This window comes from Formica exsecta, unplaced genomic scaffold (genome assembly GCF_003651465.1).
Source record: "Formica exsecta isolate Colony F162 unplaced genomic scaffold, ASM365146v1 scaffold424, whole genome shotgun sequence".
Taxonomy (NCBI): Eukaryota; Metazoa; Arthropoda; class Insecta; order Hymenoptera; family Formicidae; genus Formica; species Formica exsecta.
The window spans coordinates 6,486-24,989 of record NW_021851482.1 but is presented as its reverse complement, the minus strand read 5'-3'; the positions used below and the strand labels follow the sequence as shown (position 1 = coordinate 24,989).

Sequence of the window (18,504 nt, the reverse complement as noted above, 5' to 3'; positions counted from 1 at the left end):
GAATTGATCGCTTCTGGGATATATTCTTCAACCAAAGCGTACATGAAAAACGCATTTGGTGGGAAATATTTATTTCAACACAAATTGATCAACAATAATGAACTAGCAGAGAAAGAGAGAGAGAGAGAACGAATGAAGAGCAAGCGAGATAGCTAACATGAAAGACTTCCGAAGTTTAGCTCGAGAGGCTCGCTTTATCTATAATCTCTCGCGTTATATATAGTTACTGTAAAATTTTTGTTTTTCGCGCTTATTGATCCGAAAATAATTACAATAAATTAATCTATCGCGACATCACGCAACTAATCTACTGCTCTGTTTTACTCTTGAGCCTCGATCTCGCACACACACATATGCACGAAAGTGTTGCATCGTAAAATCTTTTTTATTAAGCTTCTAAACACACTTCTCTAAGCTCACTTATACTCTTTGATGAAATGCCGAGTGCGGGGTTTACTCATTAGGCACATGCAGATTACAAATTTGTTATATTAAGTAAATGTTGACGGTAGAAGCCGATAACAAAACTGATTTTTCTCATTTTTTTTTACTTTTCATATGAAATGTTAAATTCCGCACTCCGTTATTATGTATACCTTAATTGTGGAAAAGGATTTGTTGATATCTATAATCAACAAAGAGATTTTGAATTTTAACTAATATTCGCATTCTGTCGGTAATCCGGCATCCTCTTAAGTTATATAAGAGAATCTATATGTTTAGCAAGCAAATATTTTCTTTACAGGATTTCAATTTATCATAGCATTGAAAGACAAAAATACTGCTTTAATTGGACAAAGTTTAATGGCACAAACTGTTTTTTTGGTAAAGCTATCAGTGTACAGCTTTATCGGAAGTTATCTAAAGTCCCAAATGGAAGATATAGGCTACTCTATTTATCAAAGTGCTTGGTATGAATTTCCTATCAAACTGTCGAAAAATCTAGTCTTCATCTTTATGCAGACAGAAGCTCCAGCCATGTTTCAAGCTGGAAATTTTATTGTGGTAAATTTGTCAACTTTAGTAAACATTTTGAAAACTTCTTTTTCATATCTGTCTGTACTTCGTATAATGGTCGATGTTTGAAATATAACATGTGTAAATATAAAATATTTTTAGAAACTATAAATTTATAATATGTTTGACAAAATAAAAAATAACTAAAATGTTATAGTTTATTCAAATGTCATCAATAAAATTGTTAATTAAAATCGTATTTAATTATTATCAATCATTGCACTCATTGGATTATTATATTAATGCGGCAAGATAAAACTTAACAATTTTATTTATCTATATCGCATTATATATTCTCAGTATGCCAACTGCGATGACCTGCAACATAAAGAAAGAAGTGTGTTATTCGCTATGTATTTTCACTTTGGACAGATTGAATCTATACTATTTAATTTAACGGATAACCAGATTAAATAAAATGTAGTATAGATACGTAGGAGGAAAACACACACTTTTTTTCTAACATTTCACATAGTAAAGGAATAGTTGCTCCACGGACGACAACAATTTAGAATCTGTGATATGAATTTTTATTCAACAAACACATATTGCATAAAAGCGTGACCTGCATTTACATTTCATAATGTTTTAAAAGTATCGAAGCAGACTGATAAGCATGTACAGTCTGTTTGATAAGAGCGTGTCCGGCTCTCGATAAACAATTTATTGTAATGACTTGGAATAAAATACACACATACTACTTGATTAGAACTATGATGCTTTATTATTAATAAGTTGTCTAGTCGCCTTCGTTCTCAATAATTGCCTGGCATCTCCGAGGCATATTTTCACCTAATTTATGGCACACTCTTGAGGTGACTTAGAGATTTCCAGATCAACTGAGTTTGTCGAACTAACTCATTGACTTTCCAAATTTTCTTTCCACGAAGTTTAAGCTTCATCCAAGACCAAACGTTTTCAATGGGATTTGCAGCCGGTGATTGTGACGGTCAATCCACGGCTTCGAATCGCGAAATCACGAATTGCGTATGCGGCACTCATGGCGAAATATGTCTTTTTATCACGAAGATCGAACGTCAACTGAAGCTTTCTATACAAAGCATCTTAGGCGAAGGGTCTCTCTACCGGCTCCTGTTGAAATTTTCCGTTTAACGATTTTCAAGTAAAAGTTTTGCCGGACACGTTCTTATCAAACAGACTGTATATCTTTCACGTTGAATAAAAAATAAATCGTAATACCAGCATTTTGTGTTGATACAACATCGTCGGTGGCTCTAAGAGTGTAGAGAAAATTTGATAAGAAAATATCTCTTACGTAATATCCCTCATGAATAAAAAATAAGTTGGAATACCTGCGTTCTGTCGATATAGGGAGCAGATCATCGGTTGGCATTAGTTAGAGTCATTATCTCGACAATGACAAATAAACAGTGGAAGAACGATATCGCATACGCGATGACCCCTTTCAAATTGATTACGTGGCCTATCGGCGTATGGCCACTTCAAATTTATAACATTTATTCGCTATTGCGTTGTGCTTTAGGCACTTGTTGTGCGGTAAGTATCTTTGAGAACTCGCATATCATTGATACAATCGCGACCGTTTGAAGACAATGAAGAATATTTTTTATGTTGATATTGCAACGCTCTAAAGTACATTTTGGCGTAGAAATGAGAATATAAAAACTTTACATTTCCTATTCTTGATAACTCCTATTCTTGTATATGGTGAAACGCTTTTTCCAGCTGTAATAACATTTTAGATGGGTTGTTTATCAATACAATTGTAAGTCGTTGAAAAATTCTAAGGAATAAGAAAGATAATCTTTTTATATGATTTATGTATGTTTTTTTTTAATCATATGAAAAATTATACGATTCTTTTCGAGAAATGTTATAGAAAGCATGCATTATACATTACTTATTTTATGATTCTATCATAACAATTATATGTGAAACAAATTTGATAATATGCTACAAAATATCACATAAATTTTAAATAACATTTACTTTTGTGAAATTTTTTTGTGTTTTAGATTTTGAGGCACGATTACGATAACTACGGCCCAAGAACCAAATTTTCGTTTCGAATCTAACCCAATCCATCTCCCACCCACACAACAAAATTGTGAGGTGGACCTCGCTTCGCGTTGTAAAGTATATGCATGGACGCAGTGGGTTCCGCCCCCCCCTACGGGGGGGCTCCACTTCCGAAAGATATAACCTAACCCAAACCTATTTCTGATTTGAAACTAAAATTTGGTTTGGGTTACGTTATATAACTCAAACCTAATTTTCGTTTCGAATTAAACTTTAACTTTAAATATCTCAAAAATTATAAGAGACTACCGATTAAGTTATAAGGACAAGTTACTCAGGATCATGATCTTGACAACATATGTCAAGGTCAACATCGTTGGATCCGTTTTTATAAAGTTTTATTATCATGTCCAATACTTTAAAGTGATATATCTCGAAAACTATTGGTCGGAAACTTTTTTTACTATTTTTCCCGTGTTCCTTGTCAGAAATGTCCTCAGAAACGACCTTTCAAATAGGGGGCCGTAATTGTCGTAATCACCCCCAATTTTGACATAAAAAATTTTTTTATTTATTTTAATAATATCTTCTTTTTTTATTTTAATATTGAAGGACTACATATAATCAAATATATAAATAGGATACACAAATAGGATATACAATTAGAAAGTATCGTCATTATATTTGTATTTGTTTATAATTAAAAAAGTCTAGGTCTTTTATTATTTTAACAATAACAACAAAAATTCTTACAAATATGGGTAAGATGCTGGACAACTGGGTAAGATGCCATCATTCCGTAATTCTTAAGTTCTTTGATAAAGATTTTTTATTTAATCAAAGTAATTTCAAAGTATATGCCTTACGTAATAATCAACATAGTTATAATTATATTAAATTGTATAATATTAACTTTTTATACATTTGCGATTAGATTTTATAGAAAGTAACTTGATGTCGATATCTGCATGCCGGAATAAGATGCTAGAACTATCATCTTTCCCCGATAAAAGTGCGGCATCTTACCACACAGTAAACATTAAATATAAAAATTAAAAAAAGATACAAAATACATGATAATGTTTGTAACGAATAGGTTACATGATTTACTAAGAATATTAATTTAAATAAATCTACTCACACTTGAGGAGTACTTACACATAAGTATTATGTAGCAATAATGTTATATTTTAGAGTACTATACGATAAGATTTAAACTAGCCATATTTTTTTAACTTACCTTGATTAATTTAAAAATATAGCACAAAGAAACGACAGCGCACTGTCGTTTCGTCATCTGTACTATACACGATCAACTGAGTAGATTAGTGGTATCCTTAAAAACTTAAAAAATAATGGAAAAGAGCCATTTTACATGTCATCTTCCTCCGAGTTGCCCTATGTGATTATATGTATAATATTTTGCATAAATCAGAAAGAGAGAGAGAGAGAGAGAGAGAGAAAGAGAGAAATTGAGCGAGAGTAGGAAAGAGAAGAAGCATGAGAGTAAAAAGTAGCATTCAAATATTTTTTTACATAGAAATATTTGTTAGAAAAAATTTACATTGAGTTAGGAATGAAATATATTTTCATTTTGAGCACAAAACATCATGTATGGGGAAATGTATCAACAGAGCCTAGTTGTGATCTTGCCTTCCATGGAGCTATACATGGGCTGTACTGACGTAGAGCAGAACGTAGACTGTCTGATGTTAATCTGTTGCGGACTTCTCGGTGTGTTGAAGACGACATGGTTCCGCATTTATGCAGATGGTTTAATTACCAATTACGACTCTGCTCTAAACGATTATCTGACGATTGACAACACAAGAGAGCGCGACATTATGCGAAAACATGCTTTTATAGGAAGAATTCTTTGTTGTTCCATGCTGGGCTTTTCTTACTTTAGTTGTTTAATATATGGGATAATTCCTATATTGAATTACGACCAAGGTAATCGGATTAACATAACAAACGAAGATATGATATTGGAGTATACTATACCATCAAGATGCGCTCTAGAATATTTCAATTTTCCAATCAGCATGTATAAACTCACTTGTCTCGTCGAAACTGTTATAATGATACTGGCAACTACAGCTAATCTTGGTAATATTTATCTAATTTTTTATAGGCATTTTGAGTCTTATCCAGTATTGCTAGGAAACAAGAATTTTTTATTAAAAAGTATATTTTTCTACAATACACACACAAAGATTTTTATTGATTTTATTAATATTATGCACTTTTTTGAATATAGATAACATTGCAAAGGCGCAAAAGTTTGCGTGGTTTCACAGCAAACTGTTCCATTGAGATAGTCCGAGATGCATTAAAAGCGACCAGTTCTCCTGATCATATTAAAATAGATAGCAGAATTTCTTTTTTTAAGAAATATAAATGAAAATGATTACACATGGTTGTTTCAATGTATCTCGATACTACTTGTTCACTGCCCGACAATGATTCATTCCGTTTCCCTAGGGAGATAAACATAGGAGTGGGGATATTTATCCTACGTTCATCGTATGAGTACCCTCACTTCTACATTCACTTCGCTAAGAAAACGGACATTATCGGCCAATGTTTAAAAAAGAAAAACTTAAAATTTTCGAAAACTTTTACGCCTTATGCAATGTATATCATGTTTTATATACAGTGAGGGCACACATGCGCCAAATAAACATGTGCTTACGTGTCGAGACTCGAGATTTGTTGTGATAGAAACGGACAGAACTTTCCGGTAGACCTAATACATATACACATATACACATATACGCATATGCGCATATACGCATATATCTATATATCCATATATACAGGGTGTAAATGAAAAAAATATATGGAGCATATCATCAGATACAGGCCAACAATCTAAATCGAAAAGTCCTGAACCATTTTTTGATCTAAGCTTTCTTCTCATTGTTATACGATGTTAAAGTTAGTTAATCAGCGCCTATTTATACAGCGGAAAGCCGTCTCGCTACTCCGACCCCCACCGTACTTTCCCTGCTTTCCGCTGTAGACAGGCGCTAATTAGCAAACATTGTTTAACAACGAAAAGAAAGTTCATATCAAAAAATGGTTCAGGACTTTTTGATTTGGATTGTTGTCCTGTATCTGACGGTGTGCTCTATATATGTTTTTTTCAGTTATACCCAAGTTTATATATACACATATAAAGGGTGATTCAAAACAACCATTTGTCCTTAAAAGGTCGTATTCCTGAATCAATTCTAAGACGATTTTTCCGTTACGGAAATTTCATCTGAAGCTTAGTTTTTAAATTATAACAAGAAAGAGTTAGCGAATTACGGGACGAGTACAGAAGGTAGGCAGGGGCGGCGCAACTCACCGTCCGATGCAAGCGCTTACATGAGCTACAGCTGATCGAGTGCTGTTTGCTACACGCGATGGATGTGTGTGTGTGTGTGTGTGTGTGTGTGTGTGTGTGTGTGTGTGTGTGTGTGTGTGTGTGTGTGTGTGTGTGTGTGTGTGTGTGTGTGTGTGTGTGTGTGTGTGTGTGTGTGTGTGTGTGTGTGTGTGTGTGTGTGTGTGTGAACGTGTACGCGTAATACTCACATACACACAATCTCTTTCTCTCTCTCTCTCTCTTCCCCCCCCCTCTCTCTCTCATTCGCTCACTCACTCATTCACTCACTTATTCTTACCTTGTAGAGATTCGATTCTTCATACTGTTCACAAATAATTGCTGCACGGCCGTGGATAGCACGAGAAATGTTCCAATGTGACACACGTAATAAGAAACACGTAACAAGCAATAAGAGAAGTTTTTTTCATTCATGAATTGTATAGACACTTTTACTCACGCACTTAATCGATAAAATAAAAAATTTATTAACGATTATAACGGATAATCACAATCGATCACTACTGATTAATTATTCACTTAATTACTTGAAGAAACGCGTTAAATGCACAGCGTACGTTACTCGACGCGGAGACCGCGCGACGACAACAAGCGCGAACATGTGTCATGTAATTGGGCGCGTTCAGCAGAGAAAACCGCTCAGTAGCAATCGAACGTGATTGGCTCTTACTTTTAGAACCAACAAATTAACGTCGAGTGTTGACAAGACAATAACTGAGCGCTTTCTCTGTCGAACGCGCCCATTGATACAAGTTCGCGCTTGGCAGCGCTAATACCGATATAGCTTGCTTGTTGCCGTCGCTCGGTCTCCGCGCGCGCGCGCCCACACACACACACACACACACACACGCGCGCACACACGCACACACACACACACATTCATTGCGTGTAGCAAATAGCACTCGATCAGCTGTAGCTCACGTAAGCGCTTGCATCGGACGGTGAGTTGCGCCGCCCCTGCCTACCTTCTGTACTCGTCCCGTAATTCGCTAACTCTTTCTTGTTATAATTTAAAAACTAAGCTTCAGATGAAATTTTCGTAAAGGAAAAATCGTCTTAGAATTTATTCAGAAATACGACCTTTTAAGGACAAACGGTTGTTCTGAATCACTATTTATACAGGGTGGACCATTTTAATAAATCCACACGAATATCTCGAAAACTGAGCCCGATAGACAAAAATGTTTCAAACAAAAGTTGCATAGTTTCGAGCGAGCCATATGATGAAAATATGGATTTGACCTTGAGTGATCCTTTCAAGGCCAGGTCAATGTGATCGATGTTTTCTTAAACGGAACTCCCCATTTTTATTGCATATTGGGAAGTCCTACCCTACCCGCCGTATTCTCCAGACGTTGCTCCCTCTGATTATCACTTGTTTCGATCAATGGCACACGGCTTGGTTGATCAGCACTTCCGGTCTTATGAAGAAGTAAGAAATTGGATCGATTCGTGGATCGCTTCAAAAGATGACCAGTTTTTTCAACGCGGGATTCGTACGCTGCCCGAAAGATGGGAGAAAGTAGTGGCCAGCAATGGACAATACTTTGAATCATAAATGTATAACCAGTTTTTTACAATAAAACCTCGAATTTCGGAAAAAAAAACGGCGGAAGCAAAGTTGTACACCTAATATAATAAAGTATTTTTTTATTAAATACTTTTCGAATTATTTCATATCTTAATCTGACATATTTTGATATAAAAAATAAAAAATCTCATGTTAGCGGGTACAAATGAGAGAGAGAATATTAGGTTTAGAGTCACTTTAATTATCTATTTTGACTCTCGCGGCTCTAGCTAACGGTGTGTCTGTCGTCGCGCGGCGGCTGCTTATATACGGCAGCAAAATACAACCGACTTTTCGAAAGGATCCCATCGCGCGAGAGCACGTCTCGGTATCCGTCCTCGGCAGATATTATATCGGCAAACAACAAAAAACAGTAAATACGTGAGCAGGCATGATCCTAATGGTTATCTTGTTATGCCGAAAAGTCGCTAACAGTTCGGCCATTCTGACATTAAGCCGTCCCGGCCTGACTTTCGCATAAAACAGAGTCACAAAATCGCAGTCAAATACATAAAATTTATCAGTTCATAAAATTAGCGCAGATTCGCAAAGTCACAATTTTATATAGGGGCGCATTTGGTCGGACGCCACTACGCCGCTATAAGGTCGTTGCGTCAATTGAAATCCGTCGACATCAGCTATTACATATCTATCGTGATCGAGTACTCTTTTTACAACATACAAACCCTTGAATCTCGGCACAAGTTTCTTATTTATTCCCGCTGTGGTTTCTACGTTTTTAATCTCAACATAATCACCCAATTTATATTTACGGGCGGGCTTTCGCCGCAAGTTATATCGCTCGATGCTCTGTTACTGAGATTTGTTTATGTTTGTTTCGGCGTCATATCGGAGCCGATCGAGATCACGTTCCGCATCCATATCGAGTTTTCTTTTCTACTCAAGGCCAAACAACAAGCGAGTCGGAGTCTCGTCGGTTGCGCAACAGACAGTGTTATTTAAGGAATATTCAACATCTTTCAAAACGTCATTCCACCGGGAGGGTGTCATGCTCAGTTTTGCTAACATCGATGTTATTACCCGATTAAATCGCTCGACCTGCCCGTTAGCCCTCGGTGTTCCAAACAGCGACCAAAACGTGGTCGACCCTCGCAGTCTTTAAAAATTCCTTAAACGCGTCAGACGTAAAACAAGCGCCTCGATCCGAAATTAAGCGTTTCGGTTGACTATATGATCGAAAATAATCGCATAGATGATTAATTACTTCCTCCGCCGTAGTTGATTTACACGGGTAGATCCTAATAAATTTAGTAAAGGCATCAACGATGACAAATAAATGCCGATGCCCCTTCCCAGTTTTTTCTAGCGGCCCCAAATGGTCGACGTAGATAGTCGCGAAGGGTAAACTCTCTTTCGGGATGTTATGTAAATATCCCTCCGTCATGCCGCTCGACGGTGAAAACTCAATACATCGCAAGCAATTAGAGATATATTCTCTCACTTTTTCTCGGATATGCGGAACTCAGTAAATCTTAGTCATGTTATCGATGACTTTGTCAATACCTACATGACCAAGGTCGTCATGGCAAGTCCTAATTACATTGTTTTCCATAGACCGCGGCACATACAACAACAATTTCTTATTTCTATCTTTTCGATATACCAGCCCGTCACGCAATTCATATTTTATATCGCCCTTTTCAAGCTCGTTACGGATTTTCACGATTTCGTCGTCGCGGTCTTGGCAGATCGACAAGGTGCGCTCGAACGTACTCCTCTCAAGTACAAGTACGCTATGACAGCGACTAAGCGCATCCACATGACTCATACGCTTTCCCGGACGGTGGACGATCTCGCAATCGTAATTTTGCAGGAAGAGAGCCCAACGAGAGATCCGGGGATTGACATCTTTTTTACTTAAGTGAGTCGGAAACTGTCACAAGTAATGATTTTAAACTTCCGACCCGCGAGATAAACATGAAATCGTTTTATAGCGTATACGACCGCGAGACACTCCAGCTCAAAGCTATGATATTTTGACTCGGCAGGCGTCGTTCTCTGACTCTAAAATGAAATCGGCCGCCACGTCCTGTCGCTCTGTCTCTGGAGCAAAATTTCGCCGAAACCACTAATACTCGCATCGCAATGCAGCTGCTTTTCGGCGTGCGGCGAATAAATTGCTAACACCGGCCCATTTGACAAGTAATTCCTCAGCGCCTCAAACTGCATTCTCCGAGGCCCCGAATTTAAAGGTAGCATTTTTTTAATTAAATCGTATAGCGGTTTAGCTAGCACCGAAAATCCGGGAATAAACCGACAAAAATAACTCGCCAAACCAATAAATCACTGGACTTCTTTCGCATTACGCGGGATCGGATAATTCAATACCGATTCAATATTCTCGTCGCTCGAGCGAATGCCGTATCGATTAACGCAGTAACCCAAGTACTTTATCTCCGTTTGTGCAAAATAACACTTGTCAAGACGGAACTGCAAGCGATAACGGCCGGATAATTCAAAAACCTTCTGCAAGATCTCAATATAGTCGCCCATATTTTCCGTCGCGATCAAAATATCATCCAAGTAAAGTAATATTTTATTTTCTCGGACCAGCGGGGCGAACACGGAATGAACAAAACGCTGAAACACGCGCGGCGCGTTCGTCACCCCGAACTGCATGCGCAAATACTCGAACTGTCCTAGTGGTGTTATAAACGACGTATACTTCACCGATGCCGCGTGCATCTTGACGTGATGAAACCCGTCCTTCAGGTCTAGAATGGAGAAATATTTTTTATTCTTTAGACGGTCGATGTTATCGTCGATCAATTCCGTCGGAAATTATCCCGCACAGTGATTTTATTTAATTCGCGATAATTAACGCACAACCGAAAGCTTCTATCTTTTTTTTTGTGAGAACGATTGGGCTTGCATACGGAGAGCTGCTATGACGTATAACCCTTTCGGTCAAGAGCTTGTCCAGAATGCCGCGCAAGACTTCCTTGTCCGCGATCGACAACCTACACGGACGCGAACTTATCGGCTGTTTGTGTTTTAACGCGATGATCATCTCGAAATCGGACACGCGGCTCTCCACCCGCAAATCCCCGAGATAACACGACTCGTATGCCTTACAGATTTTTCCAATATTTTCCTCGCCAAGCTACATTGATCTGTAATTTGTCGCGCGGATTGGTAGCATCATCGCTGTTCTCGATCGCCATTATTTCGCTAATGTCGCTCGCTTCCTTATTCGCAATAATTTTAATTGTTTCTCCGAGTGTAACGCGGATTGACGGGCAGACCAGGAAATCTCTACCAAGAAGGACATTAAAGGCCATGGTATCGTCTGGAACGGTGTAAAATTTTATTTTTATGTCAATGTCCTGAACTTTTATATTACTGTGAAAAATGCCATTAATACGAAGCCGCGAGCCATTGATTCCGCAAAACTGGTCTGCGTCTCCATCAACCGGCAAACATAATTTACTCGGAACGTTACTATTTTTAATAAGGCTAATAGGCGACCCCGAGTCAACTACCGCAGTCAACTACCGCACCGTCAATATGATTATAATTCCCGCGCTCGTCCACCGCCGAGATACTCACGTCCACGAGGTAAGGGTCAAGAAACGCAATCGGCCGCTCGTCAACGCGATTTCCGCCGATCCTGCCGGTGCCTCCGCCACCGTTGGGCGCTCACGTCCGCACCCCGCCGCCAAATGCTCCAATGATCCGCAAATATACCACGCACGCCCGGCCGGCGCTGGCGGCCGTACGCACCGCGCCGCAACCGATAACACCGCACCAGGTTCAACCCCGCCAATTGCAACCTCGCTCGTCCGTCGGTGACCGCTCCCGCACCGCTCCTCCGATTCTCCGTCCATCTCGCTCCCGCCGACGACATAACCTCCACTCTCCCGCCGGCCGCCGACCTTACACCACCTCCCCTCCATCTCGCATCCCCGGTCCTTCCGGGTCCCGTCCTCCTGTCCTCGCGCTCGCAAGTGACGCTCTCAAATGCCTCCAGCAACTCCGCTTTTGACTGGAACTTCATGAGATGCGCCTGGTTCCGCAAGTGCACGTCCGTTATGCCCTCGATGAGATAATCGAGGAGCTCGTCCTCAGCCACCGGCACACGATTGGCAAGAATCACCTTCTCGTGATAATAGTCGCAAAACAGCTCGTCTCCTTTCCAAATGCGAGTTTCAAATTTTCTCCGGAGCGTCAATCTTCCTGGGCGCAAATCAAACATTTGCCCCATCTCTGTTAAAAGGTCTACTACGCTTAGCGTCAAATGTTCGGTTCTCGAGTAGAACCACGTCAAAGCGCGTCTCTTCAAACGGGAGCCAATCAAGATTCTCGTTGCATTTTCGTCGAGGTGATAAGTATTTCGCAATAGTTCGAGCTGATTTTTCCACCTCCAAAATGTGTTGTCGCTCGCGTCAAATTCAGGCAGCAGGCCTCTGACGCCTCTAACACTGCCGTTGCTCGACGCCTCCGATGACGTCGATGCGACCGACGCACCGCGAGCCAGCTCCTGCTCTCTTAGCAGAATTTGTCTCTCTCTTTCCCATAACTCTCTTTCTCTTCGCAAGAAAATCAGCTCTGCACGCTCCAGGCTCTCCAATCTTGTGGGCGACGTATCTTCGCGTTCACCTCCCGTCGCAGCGACCCGCTCCCTTTCGTCCTCCACTGCGTCAGCATAACCAGGACTCGATGCTTCTCGCCGTTCGCCCATCGCCGTCTACGCGCCCGAATCGCTGTCGCCGAGTCGCTGAATTAATTCAGCCTTCGCTCCTCCGGTCGGCAGCCCCTTCACCCGCAAGGCCTTCCTCAACTCCGCCACCGTAAAATCGTTACCTCGATGCGCGTTCATACTTTGTCTTTTAAATAGAGCAATCGACACACGAATCCGCGATCCCACTTCTGATATGCTGTTAGCGGGTACAAATGAGAGAGAAAGAATATTAGGTTTAAAGTCACTTTAATTATCTATTTTGACTCTCGCGGCTATAGCTAACGGTGTGTCTGTCGTCGCGCAGCGGCTGCTTATATACGGCAGTAAAATACAACCGATCTTTTCGAAAGGATCGAATCGCGCGAGAGCACGTCTCGGTATCCGTCCTCGGCAGATATTATATCGGCAAACAACAAAAAACAGTAGATACGTGAGCGGGCATGATCCTAACGGTATCTTGTTATGCCGAAAATTCGCTAACACTCGTAAAATATTTATTGTTCGATAATCTTACCGTAATACTTTTATATACAGAATAATGAGACAAATCAATTGGTATAAAAAAAATAATTGTTTTTAAGAAAAAGTATGTAATTATTTATAATGAACCTTATTAAACAATTAATTTTTTTTTACACTAATTGATTTGTCTCATTATTCTGTACATAAAAGTATTACGATAAGATTATTGAAAACTAAATATTTTACGAGATATCTTATTTTTTATGTCAGATTAAGATATAAAATAACTCGAAAAATACTTAATGAAAAAATATTTTATTATAGTGTTTTGAAAAGCTCTCGAGATAAGCTACAAGAATATGCAAAGAAAAATAGAGATTGCCATTTAAGAAATTAAAGAAGACCTTTACGTGACCTTGACGATGCTATTGAAGATCATAATATTGCTATGTAATGCGCCATATGAAATCCTACAACTTTTGTATAAAACATTTTTTTCTGTAACGTAACTCCTCCAAGATTTTAAGGGCTCCTGGTCTTTTTTGGATACTCTGTATACATATACAGGGTGGACCAGTAACTCTTGCCACCTCGAATATTTTCGAGTCTAGAACAGTTACGAAAAATTTTTTCCGGCGGCGGCAATCACTTTGAGCACATTTCATAAGAGTGAGTTTTTATTAATATTAATATTAATATTTTATTAATATTAATTTAACTATTTTTTTATAAATTATTTTATGTTTAATATTAATCGACAGTCTTGTAATTTACTTTCCTAACGTTTTTTGAGCTCCTCTATCGAATTACGCAAAAAAAAAATCGGTCCATTTGAAAAAGTGGAGTTGACCTTGAGAGCTCCGAAGCGCCGCCACCCCAACGAACTGTGTTACCACCACTCGATGGCCCCTTTGAAACTATAAAACTTTTGTAGGAAAAAATTTTTCGTAACTGTTCTAGACTCGAAGATATTTGACGTGGCAAGAGTTACTGGTCCACCCTGTATAATGCATATATACATACATACATTTATACATATACATACATACATACATACATACATACATGCATACATACATACATACATACATACATACATACATACATACATACATACATGCATACATACATACATACATACATACATACATACATACATACATGCATACATACATACATGCATACATACATACATACATACATACATACATACATACATACATACATACATGCATACATACATATACATATACATACATATATACAGGGTGTATCCTAAAAAGTGGGAAGTATTGCAATGAGAGATTCAGGACTCAAAAATAAGAGAAAAAATTCATATAAACATATGTCCAATATGACCTTGTTTCCGAGTTACAGCCTGTTTTATTTTCCAATATTTCCAACTTTTCCGCATACAAAAGTCTAATTCTGACTGCATTATCATCGGAAAATCCGTATATGAAATGTATGTCTGCCATTTAATTGTTTGACCAAGCCATAATTTTTTTAAACGTAGACTATTGCGTTAATAACGCTAACGTACGATACGAATACTTTACTTTCACTGAGCACAAGATACGAACCGTACTACTTACAATACAAATAATACGCGTTTATGTTTACAAATTAACAAGATCTCAAGTTCTTTAAATCTTGTACATAAACAGCGGGAAAGAGGGAGGGAGGGAGAGAGAAGGGGATGGAGTGGGAGGGAGAGGGGGAGGAAGAAGGAGAGGGCTGGGGAGAGGGAAAGGGAGAGAGAGAGAGAGAGAGTTGCAAAGTAAAAAGATAAAATTTTGCTAATATGCTTCATGGATAAAAAGAAGCAGAAAATAATGTTATATAAACATTACTCCGAAAATGTTTTGTTATCACACCAGATGTGAAATTATACAGGGTGTATCCTAAAAAGTGGGAAGTATTGCAATGAGAGATTCAGGACACAAAAATAAGAGAAAAAATTCATATAAACATATGTCCGATATGACCTTGTTTCCGAGTTACAGCCTGTTTTATTTTCCAATATTTCCAACTTTTCCGCATACAAAAGTCTAATTCTGACTGCATTATCATCGGAAAATCCGTATATGAAATGTATGTCTGCCATTTAATTGTTTGACCAAGCCATAATTTTTTTAAACGTAGACTATTGCGTTAATAACACTAACGTACGACACGAATACTTTACTTTCACTGAGCACAAGATACGGACCGTACTACTTACAATACAAATAATACGCGTTTATGTTTACAAATTAACAAGATCTCAAGTTCTTTAAATCTTGTACATAAACAGCAAACCGATATCCAAGTATGCTATCTTAACTCTATCGCAAAATAAAATAAGCTATAATTTGAAAACGAGGTCATATCGGACATATGTTTATATGAACTTTTTCTCTTATTTTTGTGTCCTGAATCCCTCATTGCAATACTTCCCACTTTTTAGGATACACCCTGTATATATAAAAGCGATATTATTTGCTACATTTTGTGATACATTACTTTTGATTACAAAAATAATAATTAAATTATAATAGTAATAATAAGTATTGTTTTGTGTTTTACTATTTGTAATAAAATCCGTAATATAATAGTGCTATTTTATATATTATACAAAATATTTATTTGGGAGAGGAACATAGTAGTGTAATTTTTTAATAAAAATAATATGCATTTTAATTATCTCGAGAAAATCTATAATATTTCTATAAATGTAAGATTGATTTTATAACAAATACTATTTCAAATCCTCACAAATTGAATTTCTTCTCACAATAAGTACTTAATTAACTATTGATTTCATATTTAGTTCTTATTTTTTAGGTGAAAATTATTGTTTAGTTTTTTATTTTTTATAGAAAAATTATTTTTCGAGGGAAAATTTTTAAAAAGTTCTTTTTTAGGGATTAAGTTATTTTTTAGAAGAAAATATTTGTTTAAACTTTTTATTGCGCACAAGTTGGGTTTTTTATGTATTTGGCGTACTTTTCTTACCTGTGTCAGGTTTTGTTTAGTAGAATATATAGGGTGAGTCATTTTAATCAATACACGCAAATATCTCGTAAAATAAGCAAGATGGAAAAAAATGTTTTATTTGAAAGTTGTAGGGTTCAGAGGGGGACACCTGATGGTGACCTTGATTCTGATCTTAGAGTCAAATTTAGGGGTTATTTTAAGGTCAACTTGATTTTCTTAAATGGAATTATCAATTTCTCATATCATATTCTTATAGCCCTTGTTGAGACCTTTTGAAAACTTTATAATAAAATATATATCTTTTGATTACAAAAATAAAAATTTAATTATTATATAATTTAATAATTTAATAATAAATAAGTAATAATAGTAATAATAAGTATTGTTTTGTATATCAATGTGCAATAAGGCAGTACTGTGTATCAATGCATTTTCCAAAGGTAACGACGCGTTGTTTCTTAACATTACATTGCATGTTTGCGGCCAAATAAATATTCTGAGGATACATTTCATCAACTTTGATGTTACAAGTCCGCGAATCAACGATCGTTTCAATGCGTTAATTCAAAGACATCGTTATCTGATAACGCTGACTAGAGAACTTGCTGATCTGATCAGTTTCATATTGCTGATGGAATTATTCATTATCAGCATATTATTATGTATAATGGGTGAATATTACGTTACTTATGATTTTTTAGAAAAATATATAAATTACACATTTTTAAAAGATATATTCAGCAAATATAACACAAATATTCTTTTCAGGATTTCAGTTTATGTTCGCGTTGAAAGTCAATAATACTGTTATGGTAGGAAAGAGTTTAATGGTACTGAGTGCTTTTATGACACAATTAACGCTGTATGGTTTTATCGGGAATTATCTGAAATCTGAAATGGAAGACATAGGGCTGTCTATTTATCAAAGTGCTTGGTACAATTTTCCTGAAAACTTAACAAAAAACGTAATTTTCATTCTTATGCAGACAAAATCTTCAGTCGCGTTGCAGGCTGGAAATTTCATTGTAGTCAATCTGTCAACTTATGTGAGCATTTTAAAAACCTCTTTTTCATATTTGTCCGTGCTTCGTATAATGCTCGAAGTGTGAAATAAAAGGTGCAAATAAAGGAGAGAGAAATCTGCAATTTGTAAATATTTAATGCGTTCGATATAGCACGACATGTTTTCAAAATAGAATTGCATGAAAAAATATTTATTAAAATGTCACGTGAATAAACTTAACATCCTCCATAATCTGCTTGTGCTATTTCAATTTTTCCTATTTAATATCAATAATACTACACACACTTGAAATTACTAGAAATTATTAGAAGAAGTGCAGCGTATTTGAGATACTGTTGATATTATAATTTGGAATACCACGAAAAATTGATGATTTTATATTGTCATTTATCAGCAAATATTGAAATTAGATAAAAATTCGTACAACAAAATATCTGAAAATGCCGCCAGGACTAATGTTCCATTATGACTGTGGCAAGCAAGTTTGTGTAGATTCGAAATTCAAAACTTTTTGGTAAGTATTAAATATCCCTTATTATTGTTATAGTACTTATAAGTAATTTTTATAATTGTTATAAGTTTATGCGTTAACTAGATTGTGTATAAATTAATTTTGACAATTGCCTCTAATTTTTGTGATTTATTAATGTATTTTTTTAAATTCAATTTTGACAAAATGGTGAATGTTTCTAATTTTGAATATCTAAGATGTTAATGTAATGTATGTAATGTATATAATATATGCTCCGAGTATCCATTGCTACATGGAACTTCTCAGCTAAAATGCAATGTATTTTTTCTGGAAAGGCGCTTTAGATATAACGTTTGAGATGAATCATAAATGATGTGCTTCATATGTAACCATTGGATGCACAATGAATGTGTTGACTTTGACAGCGACACTTATGTGTATGATTATTGTAAATTAAAAATAGGATAATTGCAAATATAAAAAAATATATTATAATATGGAATACATTATTCCAGATTATCGACACCTTTTGAATTTTAATCATTTAAGTGTTAGTTTAAGTTTTCGACTTTGATTTCTCTCTCCTAAAGAGTAAGAAATCTGTTAAGTTTTTGTTTTTTATAATAAATAATTTATTTATCTATTAAAAAGATATTTTAAATTCCACCAAAAAGCACAGATTTGGCCTCAAGATTATAAAATAAAACTGATAATTCAAATATGGTGCGCTTTCCTACTAATGCATTATCATATTTAAACAGTTTCTGACATGTAGAATTATCCATGTCGCGTTATTTTCTATCAGTTTTTTTATGTAGCCCCTGTAGAATAAAAAATAATAATTTATTTTCTCATATTTTCACTTTTAAATAGATCGAAGATATAC

At 36.6% G+C, this 18,504-nt stretch overlaps 1 protein-coding gene across 1 annotated transcript; it reads left to right on the top strand.

Moving 5' to 3' along the window:
• Positions 1–2,394: 2,394 nt before the first annotated feature.
• Positions 2,395–17,231, top strand: LOC115240335 (odorant receptor 49b-like). Its single transcript, XM_029815411.1, has 4 exons — positions 2,395–2,535; positions 4,653–5,127; positions 16,563–16,793; positions 16,891–17,231. Exons 1-4 carry the CDS (start codon positions 2,395–2,397, stop codon positions 17,229–17,231), a joined length of 1,188 nt encoding a protein of 395 aa, XP_029671271.1.
• The last annotated feature ends 1,273 nt before the right edge of the window (positions 17,232–18,504 follow it).